Raw genomic sequence first — 19601 nt, forward strand, 5'->3', positions numbered from 1 at the left:
ACTTATCAAAATAATGTTTATGAAAACATTATGTCTGCCAAAACGTTCAAAAAGCGAGTAAGAAAAGTCGAAGATAATTTCAAAAACCGAGAGGAAAATTCTTCGTAAAAGTAAGTACAGACATCCACGTGCTCGCTTCAGTACATCAGATTGCATACCTCTAGGCGCCTAAAGTATGCAATTTTTATAGCAACCGTTTAAACGAAACACTATGGGTTATTTTTGCCTCTCTTGTACCTCTATTTGTTGGTTAGTAAAAGAAAAAACATTTGCAGTATAAGCTAATTTAAAACAGTTTCGAACAAATCATATTTAATCGTAAAAGAAAAACAAAATCATCAATTTTATGTTATTTTAAATATTTTGTATAAAGTATGTAGAATCTAATTTTCATTTCACACGTTCTAATTGTACCGGAATTAAAGATTTTTCATTGAACGTTTATGATTTTTTTTATGTTTTTTTTACATCGTATGATGTAGCACTGAAAAGCATAATTTGAAAATTAGAATCAACTAAGACTTACTGATGCCACATAGTTGGATAGTCAGTGCCTTACTATGGGGGGTAAGGCCCAGATGAGATTTGAATCCCGGTTCTGTCGTGTGAAGACCGGCGCCGTTGTCGCCTCTACTACCGGGCCGCCGGGCCTTTGAAACAAGTCCCACCCGACTAATACCCCATCCTACGTTTCCATGACACAATCCGATCAGCCACACTCAAGCACTCAGCTACGCTCAACACTTCCTTCCCATTGCGTCACTCATGACACAAATACCGCACCAAAGTGTTCTATAACGTTCGTTTTTCACCTTGCTCTACTGTCCTACTAAACTGTCAGCCGTTTTCAGATGCGTTACATCAATCCAATCCAACTCCAGACACTCTAGACACCAGAGTCTCTCTTGAAGCTTTTCCTTTTCCATTGCTCCAGAAAAATAAACCGCTGGTACGAATGGCACATTCGGGTAACATTCACTCTGTCCCGCCCCACCAGCATCAAGAAGTTTCCCGTAAACAAGCCGGTTTTCCGGTTGCGACTGGACATAGCGCTCCTTGCCCGGGAACGGGTCGCCAACAAACACAACAATAACAAACGAGCTTTGCACGAGCTCCTTTCTGACCGGTTTCGATTCGTGAACTTGGAAGCTAGTTTGCAGGGGCGGTTTTTTTGCTATCAAAAGAAACCAACCGACACATTTCATCTGCTTCCTGCAAGAATGTCATACGCGATTGGGGCGCGAGTGTTGCTAAGCAACGGTTGAAGTTGCCAGTGCTTTCCTATGTAAACACTTCCACTGCAATACTTCACACGCACACACAGAACAAGCAGGTTTTAATTGAATAAGGAAGCGATCAACGGCATGATTGTAAACAAAGTGAAACAAATCTGGGAAAATGCATCCAAACAAAGCAAAAACTACGCTTCCCCATATTTGCTTTTGCATTTCTTTTCTCCAAAAACGCGAGGATGTTTCGCGAGAACCAGCGTCTCGTGACTCTTCATACAGGAAAAAAAAGCATCACACAAGTGAGAAAAACTGCTCCCAGGGCATGCGGACTGGTAAAAGCTCACGCACAAAGCAGCCCGGCCTGGAGCGGTGGCATGGGTTGGCTGTGCATGGGCGAGCATGCCACGATCAGAAGAAAACGTGGAAACTCATTCCTGCTCGGGCTCTCGATCAGTGCGGATCGGTTGTGTGTGTTTGTACCGGGTTGTGGCGGTGCGCTTTTCGCTTTTACTTCTTTTAAGCATTGAACGATGCTTTGTAAACCAAATTAGTAGTAAAATAAATCGTTATTTTAAATCAATCTTGTTATGATAAATGCAACCAAGTCAGTGTAGTTAGTGTGTGCGTATACAGTGAGTGAAAATAAATCTAAATCGCGCAAGCGTACGCAGTGGAAGTGGAATTACCCATCCCAGCACTTAGTGTGAATTGATTCGATAATCATATGCTACGCTCCGATAGCTGGATTCAAACCGGTGCTATCCCGGTACCCGTCAGCTTGGATGCGTTGCCATTCTTGAAGTGAGAAGTGATTCTTCTGCGTTTTGCCCAATTCTAGCAGTGTGAGCGTCGTCGTGCACATATTTCCGATGTAATTGCTCAACGGCAATTCCGGTAGTTTGTTCTTTCTGTGTTTGTTGTGCCCGGCGTAAAGCACAAAATCCATCACAAAACGAAGAAAACGGCCGCTACTACTGTGAAAAGGAAAAACCACTTCCCACCCATAATGAGATTATTATTCGGCGTGCTTACCGTTCTATCGATGCTGGCAGGTAAATAGTGGCCTAGCGGTTTCGATTCCTAGTGAACGCCGGCAATTAATTTTGCAAGTAAAAAGTGTATTTTGTTCTTTGTTTTTGTTCCGTTGGCACACACGCATTCATTCCCACCAGCGGATACGATTACTTGCTAATCGTTCTTCTGTCCGCCCTCAGGCGAGTCAGTTTTAATGAGCCAGCTGCTTGTGTTTAGTGTGCACAATTTTCGTCACCGTGTGATTAGGCAGTGAAGTAATCGGTTGCCCGTTTTGTCCTTCGTTTGACACACTGTTCTTCTGTCTTTTCTGCTCTTGTCTTCCGTTCGATTGTGTGTGCCATGTGTCGGATCGGCAGAGATGGGCGCCATTTTTCAGGGTGGCGTACTGGACCTAAACTTTTTTCGCTGCATGTGGACCAAGAACTACGAGTGCCCGCACGAGGACATCAAGTTTTTCCTCTACACACCGTAAGTATTTATGGTTTGCACCACAAACCCACACCGAGTAGGAAGATCGGCGCGTTTTTGGAGCGCATCAAGTCCGCTAATTTTTTACGACGTACCAACCTTCTTACTTCAAGTCTGCTTATTTATTGTCTTTCGTTTGCGCACCATCCAAGCGTACCTCGAGGGCGATTGAAACACGTGTACCGTGCGAGTGTTGATATATCGGATCAGGTGAAAAGCTTGAAACTGGTTACGGGAATTTGTATCGTCATAAAACAAGGGAAGGATCATAAACCCTTACCCTTAGTTCACTAGCCTCTTCCATAGCGAAGATGAGCCTCCACACCTATCGTGCGTAAACATTAATGCATATTTGTCTAAGGTTTGCCACAAGAAGAAGAAACTTGCAGAAAGAAAGATGAAAGACAATCAAAGCATTAAACAATAGTCATAAACAGATCAACGCCCTTCTGCTGACTGTTCAACAGATGGAAACAACAGGCTGGCAAACGGAAGAAGAAACAAAAAACACAGCTCAGATACATCACTCAGCTAATGATGTGATTATAGGATTTATCTTTGTGTGAAAGAAAACTGCAAGTGTGAGTTATTAATATGAATATCTTTTTCAATCCTTCCCAGTCTCTTGGTATTCATTATCATTAACGTTATCTTCATCAGAAAGTAAACGCTCATTAGATGTGCTTAATCGTGGAAGGATGGAGTCGTTTGACAGATTAGTAGATACTTTAGACTTTAGACATCAAAAATCTACTCAAAATACTAATGGTGATAACCTTTCTTCTTATATTAAATTCCCAGTGGAGTCTCTCGCTCTCTCACTCATTGTCACATAAAAGGGTAAATGGCGGTGAGATTAACTGTAAATACCTTCCCGATCATATCACTTCAAAGGTGTCCAAATGCCATACCAAACAGTTTTACTTGAAGTTAAAGTTGCAGCTATTTATGATTTGTGCAGCTAAGCTTTTCTTTTCCGCAAAGTTCCTACGCTTCCAGATTCCATCACACAACCGGCTTTCGATTGCCACGGGGTGAGAGTCGCGATGTGGCAAATTCCCGTTTTTTCGATATCCAGGCATTATTGCGTGTCGTGGTGTTTGACATCTTTCCCGCAGGGAAGCTTAGCTAGATATGGTCGATCCCACATACCGGTATTTCGGATCCAATTGCACAACTGGCTAGCACTTGCCAACCAAACCAACCCACGCTTTCAGACGCCGCACACTAATCGGCCAAAGGATAGGAGGAAGGAGTGGCTCATTAGTGGGTCACTGTGCTACTAAACCACTGAGGGGACAGTGTACGCGCCACGTAGAAACACACCCCGTAGCACCTTGATCGGTGGGAAGAATTTTATTACCCTGCCCTCTAATGAGTGCCCTTCAAACTGGTTCCGTTTTCACTTTTTAGTTGTGCCCATGGCTTTCCCACTTCCTATCATCATTGTCCAAGGATGCGGCTAAGCTCCCTTACCCTGAACCCTTTTTTCTGCTGTGGACGCGTACGCACGCACAATCGAGTGAGAGTGAAATTTCATTATCATACCCGTTTTATCATCTGCATGCAGAGCACTCTGCGTGGAGCAGTGAGTACACCGGGACATCGGGCATGCACATTAGATTAGCATCGGTGCAGGCATGTGCGCCTCACATGATCGTTGTAGATCGATTAAGATAATAGCGGTACGGTAATCAACATTTCCCGGTCGTCGTTATACACGGGCCATTCATGATGATACGTTGCCGGCCTGTCTGCATTGATAGTAAAAGTTGGTAGTAAATTATGGATGTAGAGCGAGAATTTGTACGAAAATTGGTTTAGTTTTTATATTAAACGAGTTAATTTGTATTTTATTATTTGATATAATAATGATAGCAAAACTGCAGCAAGAGTGCAACAAATGAAGTTATCCATTGCATCCAGTTTTGAGTATTACACCCAAAGGTCAGAGATGGATCACAGCAAAAGCTTACTGAGCAGATGCTTGAGGCCTAGAGCTTGCATTGCTTTGGGCTTTGATTTCATCCTTAAATTTTCTAGCATTTAAAGGGTTCCAAGGTCAATAAAGACCTGCTCGGTCTCTGAATCTGGCCCAGTCAGCAGATTCGAAGTGTTAGGGGTCTCCAACTTTCATTCTGTTTAGGACTTCCAAGAGATTTACAAAGTTACAAGTGACAGTTACTTTATACTGTCGAGAGGTTTATCTTCAAATCCAAATTGTTCAAGTCTTTAAGGTTACAAATAACATTCTTCTTCTTTGACTCTACATCCTCGAAAGGTTTTGGCCTACCATTTCTGGCTTTCTGTGACTTGATTTTACCCGTAGCTGGATAGTCAGCCCTGCGTACGGGGAGGCGGTCCAGATGGGGTTTGAACCCATCAATTCGATAATATTAATTTATTAAAATAATATGTTTAGTTGAGCTTGCTCCGTAATGAGGACTCACTAAATAACTATCCAACTAGAAGGTACCTATTAAGCCTATCTTCAATCTATCAAGCTGTTAGATGGCCGGTATGACCTAAAAGGTCGTTAAGCTAAGCAGAAGAGGAGGAAGAATTTTGCTAGCTTGAAAATAACTTATAAGCTTAAAAGGTTTTTTTTAAAGCTCCGCTGTCATTTTGTTTAGCACTGATGATTTAATGATGAAGCAGATAATACTGGAAGGCGACCATGATGCATCTCTTTATTGTATGATCATTAGTATTGGCGAAGATTTTTAAACGGGACTACTAATACAGTTTTCGACACGTACATTTAGTATTTATAGAATAAACTGGGCACCTTGAAATGAGCGGCCCGGTGGTAGGGGACACGACAGAACACATGACAGGGGACACGAAGGGATAGTCTTGTTTTTTCTTCTACTTTGGCTCTTTTTATGGTAATCGCATGTATAAGTTGACAATAAACAAAAAAGACCAATACATTAACACCCGAAATTAAACTAGTTGCGTACGATTAATGAAATTATGTTCTGCAATTGTTATACCATCTGTTAACGCTTCTCTAAATTAAGTAGCGTTCTCCAATATTCTCATGCTGTTGTCTTTGAATGTGTTGCTGGAGTCTAAAACGTTTTTATTTGTTAAATGAACAATACAAAAAAAAACAAGAAACAAAAGCAATTTATCACTTCTTTAAATGAAAAGTAGCTTTGGTTCTACTCTACCGTTTGGCCTTATCCAATGTTTTCTTTTTATGGCATCCTCAGTTGCAAAATCAGAGATGCTGTTGGACACGATATTATCGTAATTTAGCCTAGTTCAGGTGTAGTTGATTAAAAACTATATTTTTCAATAGTCAGGCCTCAAAAATATTATATGAATTGAAAATAACGTTTCGGCTATAATTCTCTAATATACAGAGAATATCTCTCTATTATCTCTTCCTAGAGAATAGAGAAATTAATTCTCTATATTTCTCTATTCCTTATTCTATTCTGTGCTACGTAAACTTCATCATTATTTTGTTATTCATTAAGGAAGACCTGGCCGTATTGGCAACACCATTATTTAAACATTGATATATCCAACATCAAATATGGGTAAATATCGCATTGAAACACGATCGAAAAGTAACACATTGCTGTAAAGATCGACTAGCGGTCGCGAAATAGGAGACCTACGAAGCCGACCGTTGGCATGTTAAATCATAAAACAATTACTTGCTCCCTAACGCTTGCAAAACGGACCTTCAACAAACTCTCCTGCTTGGCATAATCACACCAACGAAGGTTGAAGCGATTTTACGATTTGAAGTTCTGTAAATATTAATGCCATACAAGTCCCATTCTATAAATAAGATGCTCAAGTGTACATTGCTGGACTTGCAAAGCCATTTCTTGTGCTTCATGCGGTCCGTTTTAATAATCGCTTGATAATCATATGGTAGAGAGCAGTGTGGAGCTACTGTAAACTTTCATTTCCCATCCGCTTCCTGTTGGATTTTCTTACCCCGTTTTCTATATTCTAGCCCCATCTTAAGAGCTAACTGTATCGATCAATTATTGCCGATCGCTTCTACATTCCGCAAGATGCGTATCTGTTCACCGCGGGGCTACAGATTGGAAGCGTTTTAAGCTGCTGACATTTTTTCTCCTTAATGTCTTCATTCCGGTACGGGTGTCTCGAGTTACAAACTTCCTGTTTGAATAAAAACAAAAATCGTGCCACACGAGCAACTTTCAATTTCATTTGGGATTGATCGCACGTGACACACGAGCATTAATGTGGGAGATGGAAATCTTCTCCTGCAACATCATCCACACATTAATGTGCCGTAAATTTCCCCCTTTTCCCTTCGATATGATGAGCTCTGTGGATTCACTCCTTAACGCGGTGTCACCGGGAAGGTTCAAATAAAAATGAACACCCTTTTATGGAGTGCAGCAGCAGCGCCGAATCGTGATCCTTCGCTCGTTCTGTGCGCATACCGGTTGCATCTGCCTAATGGCAAGGTTAACACGATCCAGACGAACGCCGAGCGATCAGGCGGAACAGAAAGCTGCGCCTGCGAAGAAAGTCTTGCCGCGCCGACCCTTGTGCGACGACCACGGAGTTCGTTTTGTTTCGCTTGGGTTCGTTGCTTACCGGTGTGCATTGAAGTCACTAAATGGGGTCCCTGGTTCTGTTTTTTTTTATGCTTCTATTTCGTTTCAACTTCACATCACGAGCTGCAAGACTAGATATACATGGTTGGGACTGTGCATTTTGTTAGCTCGCGCAAATCGTTCCCTAATGATGACACACACACACACATAGGGCAAAGAGACACATTTCTATTCGTTTTCTTCCGAGTGAAATATGTTCCCAGGGTTCGTGGTACTGTTGCACCTTAAAGCTCGAAACACTTTAGGAAGAAAGGCAAGGCATTTTCAACAGCTACCGACTGCATTCTGTACCGCATACCATATCAATCAACACCATCCAACAGTGCGCCTTACATCATCGTAATTAACCGGGAGCTTATCCGAGACACGCGAGAGCAAAGCACAGATCGCGACCTACGGAAAAGTGAAAGTCAGAAGGAACGAACCATGTCGTGCTTGGTCTGCCGGGAACTGTGTGACACCTTATTGCTGATCCACTGACGGACGTTCGGGAGCAAACAGTTGCACCCATGACTGATACATTTTAAATTGAGTCATAATAACTGAGCTGCCCTTTCGTCACCTGATTTACTGTGCGATCAACACCATCGATTCAGATTTAGGGTGGAAAATTATCCCTACAGCTTGCACGGAATCGCAAAGCGAGGCTGCCCGCTGTGGGAAAAATGCTTGGCGATCATCATCGTCATCGTGCATGATCATAAGGTTTTGTTTTTGTGCTTCGAACCACCCTACCAGACACCTCACAAGGAAGTCGGATATGCAGGTAATTAGCGTTCGCTGAATGTGTATGAATTAATTCATCCTGGCTTTCTGCGCGCCCGCGCTGGAAGACAATTACACAATACCTCAGCACACAAGTCTGCAGCGATGCAGACTTCCTTCCTTTTGTGTGTGGGACACAGCCCTGTTGACAGCGAAAGAAAACTCTTTGTCTTAAATTAATATTTATTTGCCTTTTCTGCTTCGCAAAAAACAAAACAACTGCTTTGATAGCATCTAATCAAATCGACAAATCGCTTACGATGTGTGATGGTAAGAAAGCACCTGCAATAATCGCCCACCAACAATTACAAGCGTCGTTCGTCGCGCTGATTGTCTGCCATTTTTCACCACCCACATCGCCGTAAAGAAAAAAAAGTGTAAAGCATTTTCGGGCCCTCCCAGTACCGTCGCTTCCGGTGGGAGCAGATGAGCCCGAGGTTTTCCGCTTTTCCATTCGCGTGTGGTGCTTCTGGGGCGCCAATGTGTTTCGGTCTCATTTACATGCGGCGGCGAAGCAGGTACGTTGGTTTGGTGACGTTCCTTTCTGCTCCAATGTAGCGAGTAATGAGTATGCCACACAAAAAAAAACGGACCGATCCATCTTGTACCCGTGTAATTTTCTTCACTTCGTTGCGCTTCCTATCTGATTATCGATAAACTACCTAAAAGCCTGTACTAATTTTGACTCATTTGCATGCATTTTTTGTTTTCTTCCACAGCACCTTTCGGAAAGGAAGAATCATCGATATGAACGAACCAAAGTCCATCTTCAAGGTCGGCTTTAAAACGAATCAACAGACGGCGATAATCATTCACGGTTTCAATGGCACACAGACGAGCCGGCATATTATGTTCCTGAAAGATGGTATGAAAAATGCTTCAAATATGTTTATCATTGCTAATTATACTAGAATTTACTGAAATTTCCTTAAAAAATTTAAAAACAGTTAAAAGAACTTCATTTGAAATCATGAAACGCGTCAATTTGCACAGAAACGCTTCATTCGTACCTTGAAGCGTTTCACCGTGAGCTTTCCGACAGACGGTGCGAGCTTTTGCCGAGTTGTTTACGAGTTGTTGCTTTCTCCCTTTTGTTCTGCCCTTCACAGCCTACCTTTCGCGTAAGTTTAACGTGTTTGCCGTCGACTGGGAGGTGTTGTCACAGTATCCGTGCTATTTTTCATCTCTTTCCAATACCAAACTGGTGGCACAGTGTACGGCACAGGTATAAGTAAGCAATGCCGCCGATTCTGCGAGTCAATCTTTCTCAATCAGGAAACGGTTTGATTCCCCTTTTTCGCAGCTTTACTCTTTTCTTACGTTCGCCGGATGTACCAGCAAGCAGATAACGTGCGTGGGCCACTCGCTCGGGGCACACATATGCGGCATGATGACTAACCATCTGACGAAAAAGCAGTACAAGATCATTGGTACCGTATAAACATCTAGCTGGAAGTGCTTGTCCCATAACTAAAGCTTTACATATTTTATTTTATTTAATTAGGACTTGACCCAGCACGACCACTGATCGAGAAGCACGCATCGAAAAAGTTTCGCCTAACACGGGAGGATGCACGCTCCGTTCAGATAATACACACGAATGCCGGTTTGCTAGGGCAAAGCTCGTTTACCGGTCGGGTGGACTTTTGCATCAACGGTGGACAGGTGCAGCCTTACTGTGAGGGTGATCGAATAAGTAAGAAGCTAGAGTTGCTTTGTTTTGTATAAAAGATCCTTATTTTTTAAATTATTTTACTACAATCTTTACAGAACAAGCCCGATGTAGTCACTTTTTGAGCGTATGCTACCTTGCCAACGCAATCCTAGCGTCCAGACCAATGCGAGCCTTCAGGTGTCCGTCTGGATGCGTTCCCGACAATCGGATACCCTTCGTGAAGTCGAATCGAGTGCGGATGAAATGGCTTACGGTCGGACAGGATACGCCGGGAAAGTATGGATGAGCTTGAACTAAAAGGGATCCAACATTATTCTTACTAATCGCAATGTTTTCTACCCTTTCGCAGTGTCACGGGAGGATACTGTGTGCACATGGAGCAAACTATGAACTGCCCATTTAACTAGAACGGAAGACATTACACGTGACGAAGTGATGAGAGGCGGTGCAATTCAATGAGAAGAAGAAGGAGGAGCATTTGGTTTTACAAATACCAGTATTAAACAAGGAACAGATAACGACTAAGGACGCAATGAGAACATAGCTTGATAGACCTAAGATCGATGTAACGCTGTAAATACACCAGTTTATTGTAACGTACCGGTAACGATTTCTCGAGTTTGAACTTACATTTGAATTGAGGACAAATTGAGGTGATCGAGCACAAGATCATATCTCCCGGAAGAAGGCGGAACTGCATCAATTTGTCCTCCACCAGTTTGTAGGTTCTGTTCTACAATGCTGCTAATCGTAACGGGGTCATGCTTTACTTTTCGAATCTGCGTGAACGAAAGGCTGGTTCATTTAACCAGCCAAACCTTCATCAGGTCGCGGTTCTCCATTACGGTTTGGGTGACTTTGGACGTAAGCAACGAATGGCTAAAACGTGCCTGGCATAGTAAAGCAGTGACGACATCGGTATGACATTTGAAGAAGAGCTTCTTCGAGGTGCATTTAGTTTTTTGGTTCCTCGCCTGGAGATGCTTTCCTATTACCCAACACGCAATTTGTGGGGTGTTGCTAATGGGGCATCTTAAATTATTAACAAAAACGAGTGTACTTACTTCTTTTCCACCGTCCATTGTCCGTGTGTGCTGATGGTCACGTTTTCTGCTGTTTGGTGTAAAAGAGCGATGAAATTTATGTCTTTCTTGTCTATGTGGTGTCCTATTTAGTGCAGCCAGTTGCTTGCATCAGCAAGTGAAGAGATCATCAATACACGAAGATGCTCACAAAAAGTCTTTTCAAATAAGTTAAACAAGCGACAATTCTTCTATCTTGTTAAGAATCGCTTGAGCATACCGACATTGACATGCCGGTTAGTAATTACACAGTTCTTGACACTTCTCCTTTCAGGCCTATCTTTTTTTTCTCTCTCTCTCTCTCTCTCGTTGTTCTTATCCTTTTTTCGCCTCTTTACCACCTGTCAACCTCTACTTATCTTGTTGTAATGAATTTATCAAACCAAGTGCAATTAGCCCCCAATTTACAGCCTCGCAAAAGGTTCGCGCTCCACTCCACCAGACCAGACGGCGATGATGAGAATGTTGCATCTAACGGTTTCCAACACAAAGCAACGCGGCTCGAATGAACTCACGATCAACGTTCATTTCCACCTGCTGTAGCATGGCACACACGGTGCGACGATGAACGCTTCGGCACCGCTAGCTCATGGCCGTGCAGACCCCGAACGGAGCGGGTGCTCGGTAAGGGTGGCAAGGGTGAAACCTGCAGACCGGCCCGCGACCGACTTTGGTGGCTACAGTCGTTGGTTACGGGTTGGTAGCTGTTGTGCAGACCGTCGGTTGGTTAGTTGCTTGCTAGGGCTTGGATTGTCCAGCCGAACTGTGGTCACCAGTAAGGGCCAACCAGTGTGTGTGTGGTTCCAGTGTTTGAAGATGGTGCTGCTAGTGAAGATCATCCTCAGCTCGATGCTGATAAGCGGCGGTGTAATGATTTGTAAGTGATCCTTTTGAGCGTCATTGAGCTTGCCGGCTCGTCAGAATTCCCATCTCATCATCCCACAGCCAGGAGGGAGGATGCTTTGTAGTGAGCAAGAAGGTAGGAAGAGTCCTTCAAACAGAGAGAGAGAGAGATCATCTCGGTGATATGCAAGTGTGTAATTTGAGTGAGTGACTTCAAGTCATCAGGCGACGAACCTTTGCCTAGGGTTGTTGTCTACGAAAAGTAAAAGGAAATCATCGGTTATCGTGTTCAATCCAACAAAACAAAACTGTTCTCATGTTAAAGAAAATTTTAAAAGCCACTGCATCTCTCTCAATGGAGACCAACAATGGAGGCGCATTAATTAGCCCAACCGCGCACAAGTTACCAGCAAGAACAAAACAATGGAAAACCATCGACACGAATCATATCGCTTTTTGTGTGGCTGTGTGTGTCTGTGTGTTTGTGTGCACTAGTGCATGTGCAGAGAGGAGAACTCAATCACTTTCACGGTTCACGGTTACTAGCTGGACTGGCACAAGTACGCACAAGCAGTGGCTCTACACTACCACACCGACAGCATGATGAGCGCCATCCATGTGCCGGTGCATTACAATGGCTACTAATTTTCCCTTTTTCCGTCACAATCTTTCTACTACCAACTCTTACTAAGAACGTCTCTTTTACTTTTTTTTGCAATGCGCGTGCTCACAGCAACATATTATTGAGGCACTCTGCACGTGATTTCTCTCGTGATCTTGTGAATGTCGACTTTTCGTACTCTGCTTCCTATTTCTTTTCTTTAAACAAAAAACTCACACAAGCTCACCCCCCGTTTTCGGAATGCATTTTTCCACCACATTTTCCCGTTGCTCATCTCACGCACTCCAACTTGTCGCTTCATCTTCCCATCACCTGTAGCACCCCCTGTCGCTATCATTCGTTTCCAACTGTGAAAGCATATGATTCGATCTGGTTTTATACGTTTTACGGTTTTCGTGGTGGAAAACGAACCCTTCTTAACCCCATCTTCCCCACGGCAAAAATGGCAACAAAAAAATCGAAAACTCCCCCCCAAAAAACACACACAAAAAACCAACCGCAAGACCAATTTATAGACGCCCAGGCACAGCATCTGTTGGCGCAGGCCCTCTATCTGGGCGATCCGGACTCGTTCAACTCGACGCGGGAGGACTGCGTGTGGAAGCGGGGCAACGGGCAGGACGTGTGTCCGGATGAGGACATCAGCATCTACCTCTACACGTCCGGCATCGTGAAGGATAAGTTTAAGGTAAGTAGCAAGCGGATCCTTCTCGGTTTAGCGGCTATCCACGTAAAAAAGATCTCCCCAAGGCTGCTCAAGATTCTCGCTGCTCTAATCCTTTTATGGGAGTGTATGCACGCGTGTGTGTGTATGTGCACGGTACATCTTGTACATGATACCGGCAAACATCTGTTCTAAAAGAGGACACGGCTTACGAGCCTTTCCAACCGATGGCGTTTCGCGCGAGCGTGAGGGCACGAGACTCGTTTTTGAACGTCAAGGTTGCCTTAACTAACGGCCTCAACCACTTTAAGCCACAAATACACGTGCAGAAATTAGGGGGGGGGCGGGAAGGAGGGGCGATAGGAAGGTCCCTAGCAAACGCCGTGCACTTGTTTTGCCGACTGCAAGTGCATTTTCGTACACATCCTCCTCCCCCGGCACCACCGCTTATGTCCGGCTGGACAGCAGTGAATTCACGCAATCCGTTTGATACGATGTTAATAACTGGTTTGATACCCGTTTTTTTCCTCTTCTTCTGCTGCGGCTTCTTTTTGGCTCAAGTCGTTTGCAATGAAAGAAGCATTAAAATGCAATGCTACAGCTTGCAATGAATTGTGGGCAAGCGTGGTACGGAAGGAGACACACAGACCGCCGGTGCTAATGTGCTGTTCGAGTCGTATATAGCTGCTGCTCAGCATAACGGAGCCTATGCTGGCGGAACTCTTTTTTGCCGTGTTTGAGGCACGTGCGAAAGGCTTCAGGGGAAGGGGGTGGGTGAAGAAAATGTTACGCCATCGCGGGCTTTGGGAAGGGCTTTGGATTTGAAGTTCATTATCGATGCATTCCACCGCGAGCCTTTTGTTCGGAGTAATGGGTATGTGTATGGGCATCGAGGGTAGAATGAAAATGGTTAATATGTTTTGACCCGGTCAATTGTTAATAATATCGATCGGTTTTTCTATGCTGTATGGTTGCATCTGACTGCGTTCTCTGCAGGATTGTTAAGTGTGATTCAATTTACACCTAAAGCAAGAAGTTCACTGTTGCACAAAGGCAGCATGGTCCGTCGCGATTTGATCTAAGATTGAATGGGTTTGTTAAATCATGCAGGGATCCGCACGCAGGACTGACTATCCAGCTAAGAGTAACATCCAGTCACAGAGAGTCAGAATGGTAGGCCGAGACCTATCGAGGTTGTAGTGCCAAGGAAGAAGATTGTTTAGGTATAAACACACAAGTTCGTGTTGTTGCCTCTAAATTAATCAGTCAGACTGGATACCGTCGAAATCAGTTCTATCCCTTAACATCTGTTTAATTTAACTCAAATAATGTAGTGATTTGTCCTTCTATAAACATCTCGAATATTTATTACTTTCGTTGAAGTTCCGAAGCGTTCGGTTTTATCCTAGATTTTTTCTTATATCAACGCAGCATTGTTGAGCGTTGCCATAAGGATTATGCTATCTGCATTCCTCCTGTAATTTGTGATGAAACATCAACACACGTGAACTAATGGGTGGTACATGTGCAAAGTCTTCTTAGTTAAATAGGCATCTACAGAGAAACTTCACAAAAACCGAGAATCAATCCTTATTTTTTAATACCCAAGTATTGAACAAAAAGTACGTGAAAGTGAAATAGAGATGTTTAAGAAAGTTAAGTAAGAAAGGTTAATTAAAGTAAGAACGTAACAAGCCGTCAGGATCTCAGTGCTGGATCAGCTCCTTGAAGGATCTTAGCAGAGCCTATCAGAGCTTAGCAGGGTCCCCTATCAGCTAAAGGTTTGATCGATGAACCTGAGATAAACTGGGGTGGGGCGGTCCGGTGGCCGAGGTGACAGCGGCATCGGTCTTCACACGGGGGTTCAAATCCCATCCAGACCACCTCCCCCGTACTCAGAGCTACTTTTTTGCTACGGGTAAAATCAAGTCACAGAAAGCCAGAAATGGCAGGCCGCGACCTCTCGAAGTTGTAGTGCCAGGGAAGAAGAAGAAAAAACTAGAGGAAAAATTGGTAAACTTTGAGAAGAGCAGCGTTAATAATACGCCACCGAAAGGTCTTCTTAGCTTTGTGCTACAGAGATCGGTCTTACGTATAATTTCATAGATTGCAGAACTCAGATTATCCACTGCGATATTATGTGTATGAAGTTAAAAGTAATTTTATTTTTGATTTTCAATTATTGAATCGTTGTAAAGTTTTAATAGATTTTAACTGAACAAGCTATCAGGACATGTCACTTATATTTTACTAATCTAACTATAATTTATCTATCCAGCTTTGACTTGTTGGGCCAAAATGTCAACAATAGTAATGCAAAAAGAAGAATAATTTGATCACTATACAAACAGAATCGACTTAACAGGTATTGGTAAATAAAAAGTTAGAACAGACAGAAAAACTGTTCAAGACAAACAATAGAACAATTTTCAAAGCGCAGACTACCCCAATCATTCACAAGTTCTCTTAAAAAATATTAGGATAACAAGTGAAAAGTGGCATAGTTTTTAGGGCAGTTACAAAAACGAGAAAAGACAACCAGATATAATAGTTAATTTTTTCCTACGCTTTTTACACAAACACCTATCGCATCTGCTATTAAACCCTCAAGCGTGGTACAACTACTTTTTGGCCACACTTGCACAACCGCACAGTTCTTGACACAGATCTCGGCAAGGGTACTTTCCAATTGGCCGTGGTCACCCACTAATTAGAGGCGTCCACCATTCTTACGCCCGGCACGCAAACACCCAGCACACCAAGCGGATGGAAAACATAGCCAAAAACTGTCGCACTGCCTTTGTTGTCGACTGTCCGGCCATTTAGTAGCGGTGCCAATAATCGGTAATAAGTGTGTACCGGTGTACAAACAATTGCTTACCGACAGCCCGAACCATAACTGTACACCGGAAACTTCGTCGTGTCGGAAGTGCAGAATGGGGCGCGTGTTTCGTTCGTGAATGAATCAACCGAGGCAACGTGTTGGGCATGCATAAGCCACGCAACATAAGCCATGTCGAGTCGGGCATCCGGCATGCAGTCCGGCAAGTTGCCGACGAGGCGAGAGACAGCGAGAGGGAGACAGCAGTTATTAATATGCATTCCCCATTCAGGTCCCTCAGCAATGATCGTTTCACCTGCTACCGCCAGCATCGGGTCGGGATAGTGAGTAGTTCAACAGTTTGTTAACCTCAATTATTGAACCACAACGGTGCCTTCGAAAACGGTGTGTGTGGGTGTGTGTGTGTGTGTGTGTGTGTTGTTTTGTTTTGCATATCAAGTTTCCAACCACCACCACCGACACCGACACCACACAACATCCGTGGCCTATTGGCCCTGATCAATGTCATGCAAGGGGAATTGCGGTTGGCACGCAGATTAACGCCGTGTTTTGGTTCTCCGCCCCTCCCCCCTCCCTGTCTGGCCGTTATCAATGGTTCTCTGACATAGTTCTAGTTTTCGTACCGGTAAACTCGACAAGGCCGTATCTGCTGATGTGTCTAATGTTCTAACCCGCTCTCTCCGTTTACCACAGTTCGATCATCGGCTTCGGGACTGGTTGAACAACACCGAATGGGATCACGCGAAGGAGAACATCATTCTGATACACGGGTACGCCGGCGGTGATGATACGCTACCGATTGCGGTTCTACGCGATGGTAGGTGATGCCAATGCCATCCAAAGGTACCGAACACTAAGACCCACCTGCTGTGTGCTATCCATTTCAGCATACATTAACCACGGCGGATACAACGTGTTCCTTGTCGATTGGGGAGCGCTCTGTCAGCCACCGTGCTATGTCGCGGCCGTCTACAACATACGTCCGGTGGCGACCTGTCTGGCGCAGAGTTTGATGCAGCTGCGAGACCTCGGACTGCCGGTGGAGAAGACAACCTGCGTTGGCCACTCGCTCGGCGCACACATCTGCGGTTTGATGGCGAACTATCTCAACTTCCGAATGGAGCGTATCATAGGTACTGGACACAAGCTAAAGCTAACTAACTTTCTTTACTAACTTATCGCTCGTTCTGTTTTCAGCGCTCGATCCGGCGAGACCGCTCATCAAACCGGGCGGCGTTAATAGGCTCGATCAGGGCGATGCCAAGTACGTGCAGGTCATACACACGAATGCTGGTCATTACGGGGAGGGCGGCCGAGTCGGACACATCGATTTCTGTGTTAACGGTGGCAGACGGCAACCATACTGTGGGAACAGCACAAGTAACTATACGAGAAACAATTTACTTTGGCAAAGAATCTCCAACAATAATACCCTCCGTTTTGTTACCTTTCAGACATCAACCTCTGCAGTCATATTTGGGCCATCTGCTATCTGGCACAGTCGCTCTATGAAGGACACGAACCGATGGCGGAACCGTGCAGTCGCCGGTGTCCTTCGAATGCGGTGCTTTCGGGCATTCGGCAGGGACGCCGACGGTTCGGTTACGCGATGGGTTATGCCATACCGATGGGGCTTAAAACACCACCAAAGTAAGAATGCGTTGACAGCAATCTACACATTAACATAATTTAAGGAGTAAATTAGGCATGACAAGAAGAGTAGCGCATGAAGATTACCGATGGGCCACCGAAGTAAGAATTCCTTATCAGCATTTTGTATCCTAGGAAATGTTTGAGGTATATATCAGGTGTAAGGCATATATACAGTTCTACAAGAGGACCTCTTGAAGATCGTTACTTACTGAGGAGATTTTGGTTATGTCTATGTGTGAATACGATTAGGAATAGGAATAGAATTAGGGACATGTCGCTGGGTCTATAGCACCACCAAATTAAGCATTCGTTGTTCGCATTCTACACATTGATAGTCATTTAGTGACTTAATTAGATATGGTTAGAAGAAAATCTCCTGAATATCATTATTTACTGAGGAGATTATGGCTGTGTCTATGTTTGCATAGAATTATTCCATTCCTATGGGTCTTACGCCACCGAAGTAAAGTTTCCTTATCAGCATCCTTGTCTGTATACTTACATAGTTCGAGGGATATTGTAGGTGACAGGCAGATATAAAGTTAGACGAAGATCGCTTGAAAATCACTACCTAAGGAGGGGATTTTGATTTTGTCTATACATGACTAAGATTATGCTATCCCAATGGTACTTGAAACACTTGCAAAGTAAGAATTTCTTGACTTTATTTAGTACATATAAATAAATTAACGGTCAAATTAAATGTACGGATAGATAGCTAGAAGAGCATCTCTTGAAGATCACTACTTACTGATGAGACTACTTACGACTTTTTTTTATGTACGTATTGAGGAAGATGCCATGCCTATAACACCACCATAATAAGATTTTTTTTTCTCAACAATTTGTCCTTTAACATAGTTTGATGAGTAAATTAGGTGTACGGCAGATGTACTTATGTAGTTAGAAGAGGAGCTCGTGAAGATCCTATCCATTATACGTTCAATTATTCGTTTTAATGTTAAAATACCTATTCGATTTGTCAAGGCCACGACATACACCCAGCAAGAGTTTTACAATGCTCTTTACGACAAAAAGACCAATAAATGGTCATCACTCACGCTAGTTAAAACATGTCTGCAGGTACTCATAACAACCCCGATAATATGCCTACCAGGGCAAAGGTTGAGAAGCACGCTATTCAGAACCATAAACACAGCAACCCCTCTCCAACGGTCGTTAAATCTGAATTAACCTCATTCACCACCGCCTTATTCTTATTCTCATTGCAGCGCCTCGGGCTCGTACTGCATAAAAGACAATAATCCTCCCTTCTGTCCATCGAAACCGTCGATGCCTGGCGATCAGCGGTGTTGCATATGATGCGGCCGGCCCATCACTGCCCGTCGGCATCGATATCCATTTTTGGTGGGAGTCTAACCAGTCATCCGACCAAAGCAGTCAGAATGTTCATACTCGTATCGATTCTAGCTCTTAAGAAGGTGCATCTCATCGTGCGACACGTTCGCTTCACGACAAAGATTTCCAGTGGGTATCATGATCATCATCATCATCACCACCACCGGCACTTCTTCGCACACAGCACTCACAAAGCAATCACATGGATGACGATGCCGTATCGATCGCCATCAGGAAGTTGTAGGTATGATTGCAGATTTTCACTGCAAAAGGGCAAAGAAATAAATTACATCTTAAAACGACAGAACGTGAACCGCACTTTTGTTTGGAATTTTCCATACTGGTAAGAGTATCACCGAGGGGCGTCAGGTTCTGCCTTCACCGTGTATCGTTCGACGGCAAATTATTTACAAGGAAGCACAATCATTTGACCTGTAATTGCTACCTCAAGGTGTGTATATTTTAAACGTTTGCCTTATCTAGTCATTTTTGCTAAGTCTAACCTCACCCGCCATGTGTTTGAGGTGTTCACCCAAAACGAAAAGCATCACAACACTACCACCCGTGCACCAGCTGTTTAAACAAAATCTGTTGAAATTATGACCGTCGCACAGTGTGCCTCAAAACCATATTCGCCCACTGTGCGTACACAGCCACCGCTTAGAACAAAACGTGTTCTCCCTCCCAGAAAGTGCGCCATGCGTGCGCGATGCGGGCGTATAAAAACAAATTCTTTCTCACAGCT

At 43.8% G+C, this 19601-nt stretch overlaps 2 protein-coding genes across 4 annotated transcripts; both read left to right on the forward strand.

Moving 5' to 3' along the window:
* The first annotated feature begins 419 nt into the window (after positions 1–419).
* On the forward strand, positions 420–10391 carry LOC118513251 (phospholipase A1-like). Of its 2 annotated transcripts, XM_036058813.1 has the most exons (9): positions 1680–1698; positions 2071–2284; positions 2624–2735; positions 8836–8981; positions 9226–9341; positions 9420–9546; positions 9621–9812; positions 9887–10067; positions 10141–10378. In XM_036058813.1, the coding sequence occupies exons 2-9, from the start codon at positions 2239–2241 to the stop codon at positions 10196–10198; spliced, it is 978 nt and encodes a 325-aa protein (XP_035914706.1). In that variant the 5' UTR covers positions 1680–1698; positions 2071–2238; the 3' UTR covers positions 10199–10378. The 2 variants fall into 2 exon arrangements, with proteins under 2 accessions (XP_035914705.1, XP_035914706.1); XM_036058812.1 differs by having other exon boundaries at positions 420–2284; positions 10141–10391.
* Positions 10392–11623: 1232 nt separating this feature from the next.
* Positions 11624–19156, forward strand: LOC118513254 (phospholipase A1-like). 2 transcript variants are annotated; one of them, XM_036058817.1, is made up of 8 exons: positions 11624–11750; positions 12854–13026; positions 16538–16661; positions 16732–16977; positions 17042–17224; positions 17299–17494; positions 18730–18865; positions 18929–19156. In XM_036058817.1, the coding sequence occupies exons 1-7, from the start codon at positions 11690–11692 to the stop codon at positions 18818–18820; spliced, it is 1074 nt and encodes a 357-aa protein (XP_035914710.1). In that variant the 5' UTR covers positions 11624–11689; the 3' UTR covers positions 18821–18865; positions 18929–19156. The 2 variants fall into 2 exon arrangements, with proteins under 2 accessions (XP_035914710.1, XP_035914709.1); XM_036058816.1 differs by having other exon boundaries at positions 18730–19156.
* Positions 19157–19601: the final 445 nt, after the last annotated feature.

Source organism: Anopheles stephensi, chromosome 3 (genome assembly GCF_013141755.1).
Source record: "Anopheles stephensi strain Indian chromosome 3, UCI_ANSTEP_V1.0, whole genome shotgun sequence".
Taxonomy (NCBI): Eukaryota; Metazoa; Arthropoda; class Insecta; order Diptera; family Culicidae; genus Anopheles; species Anopheles stephensi.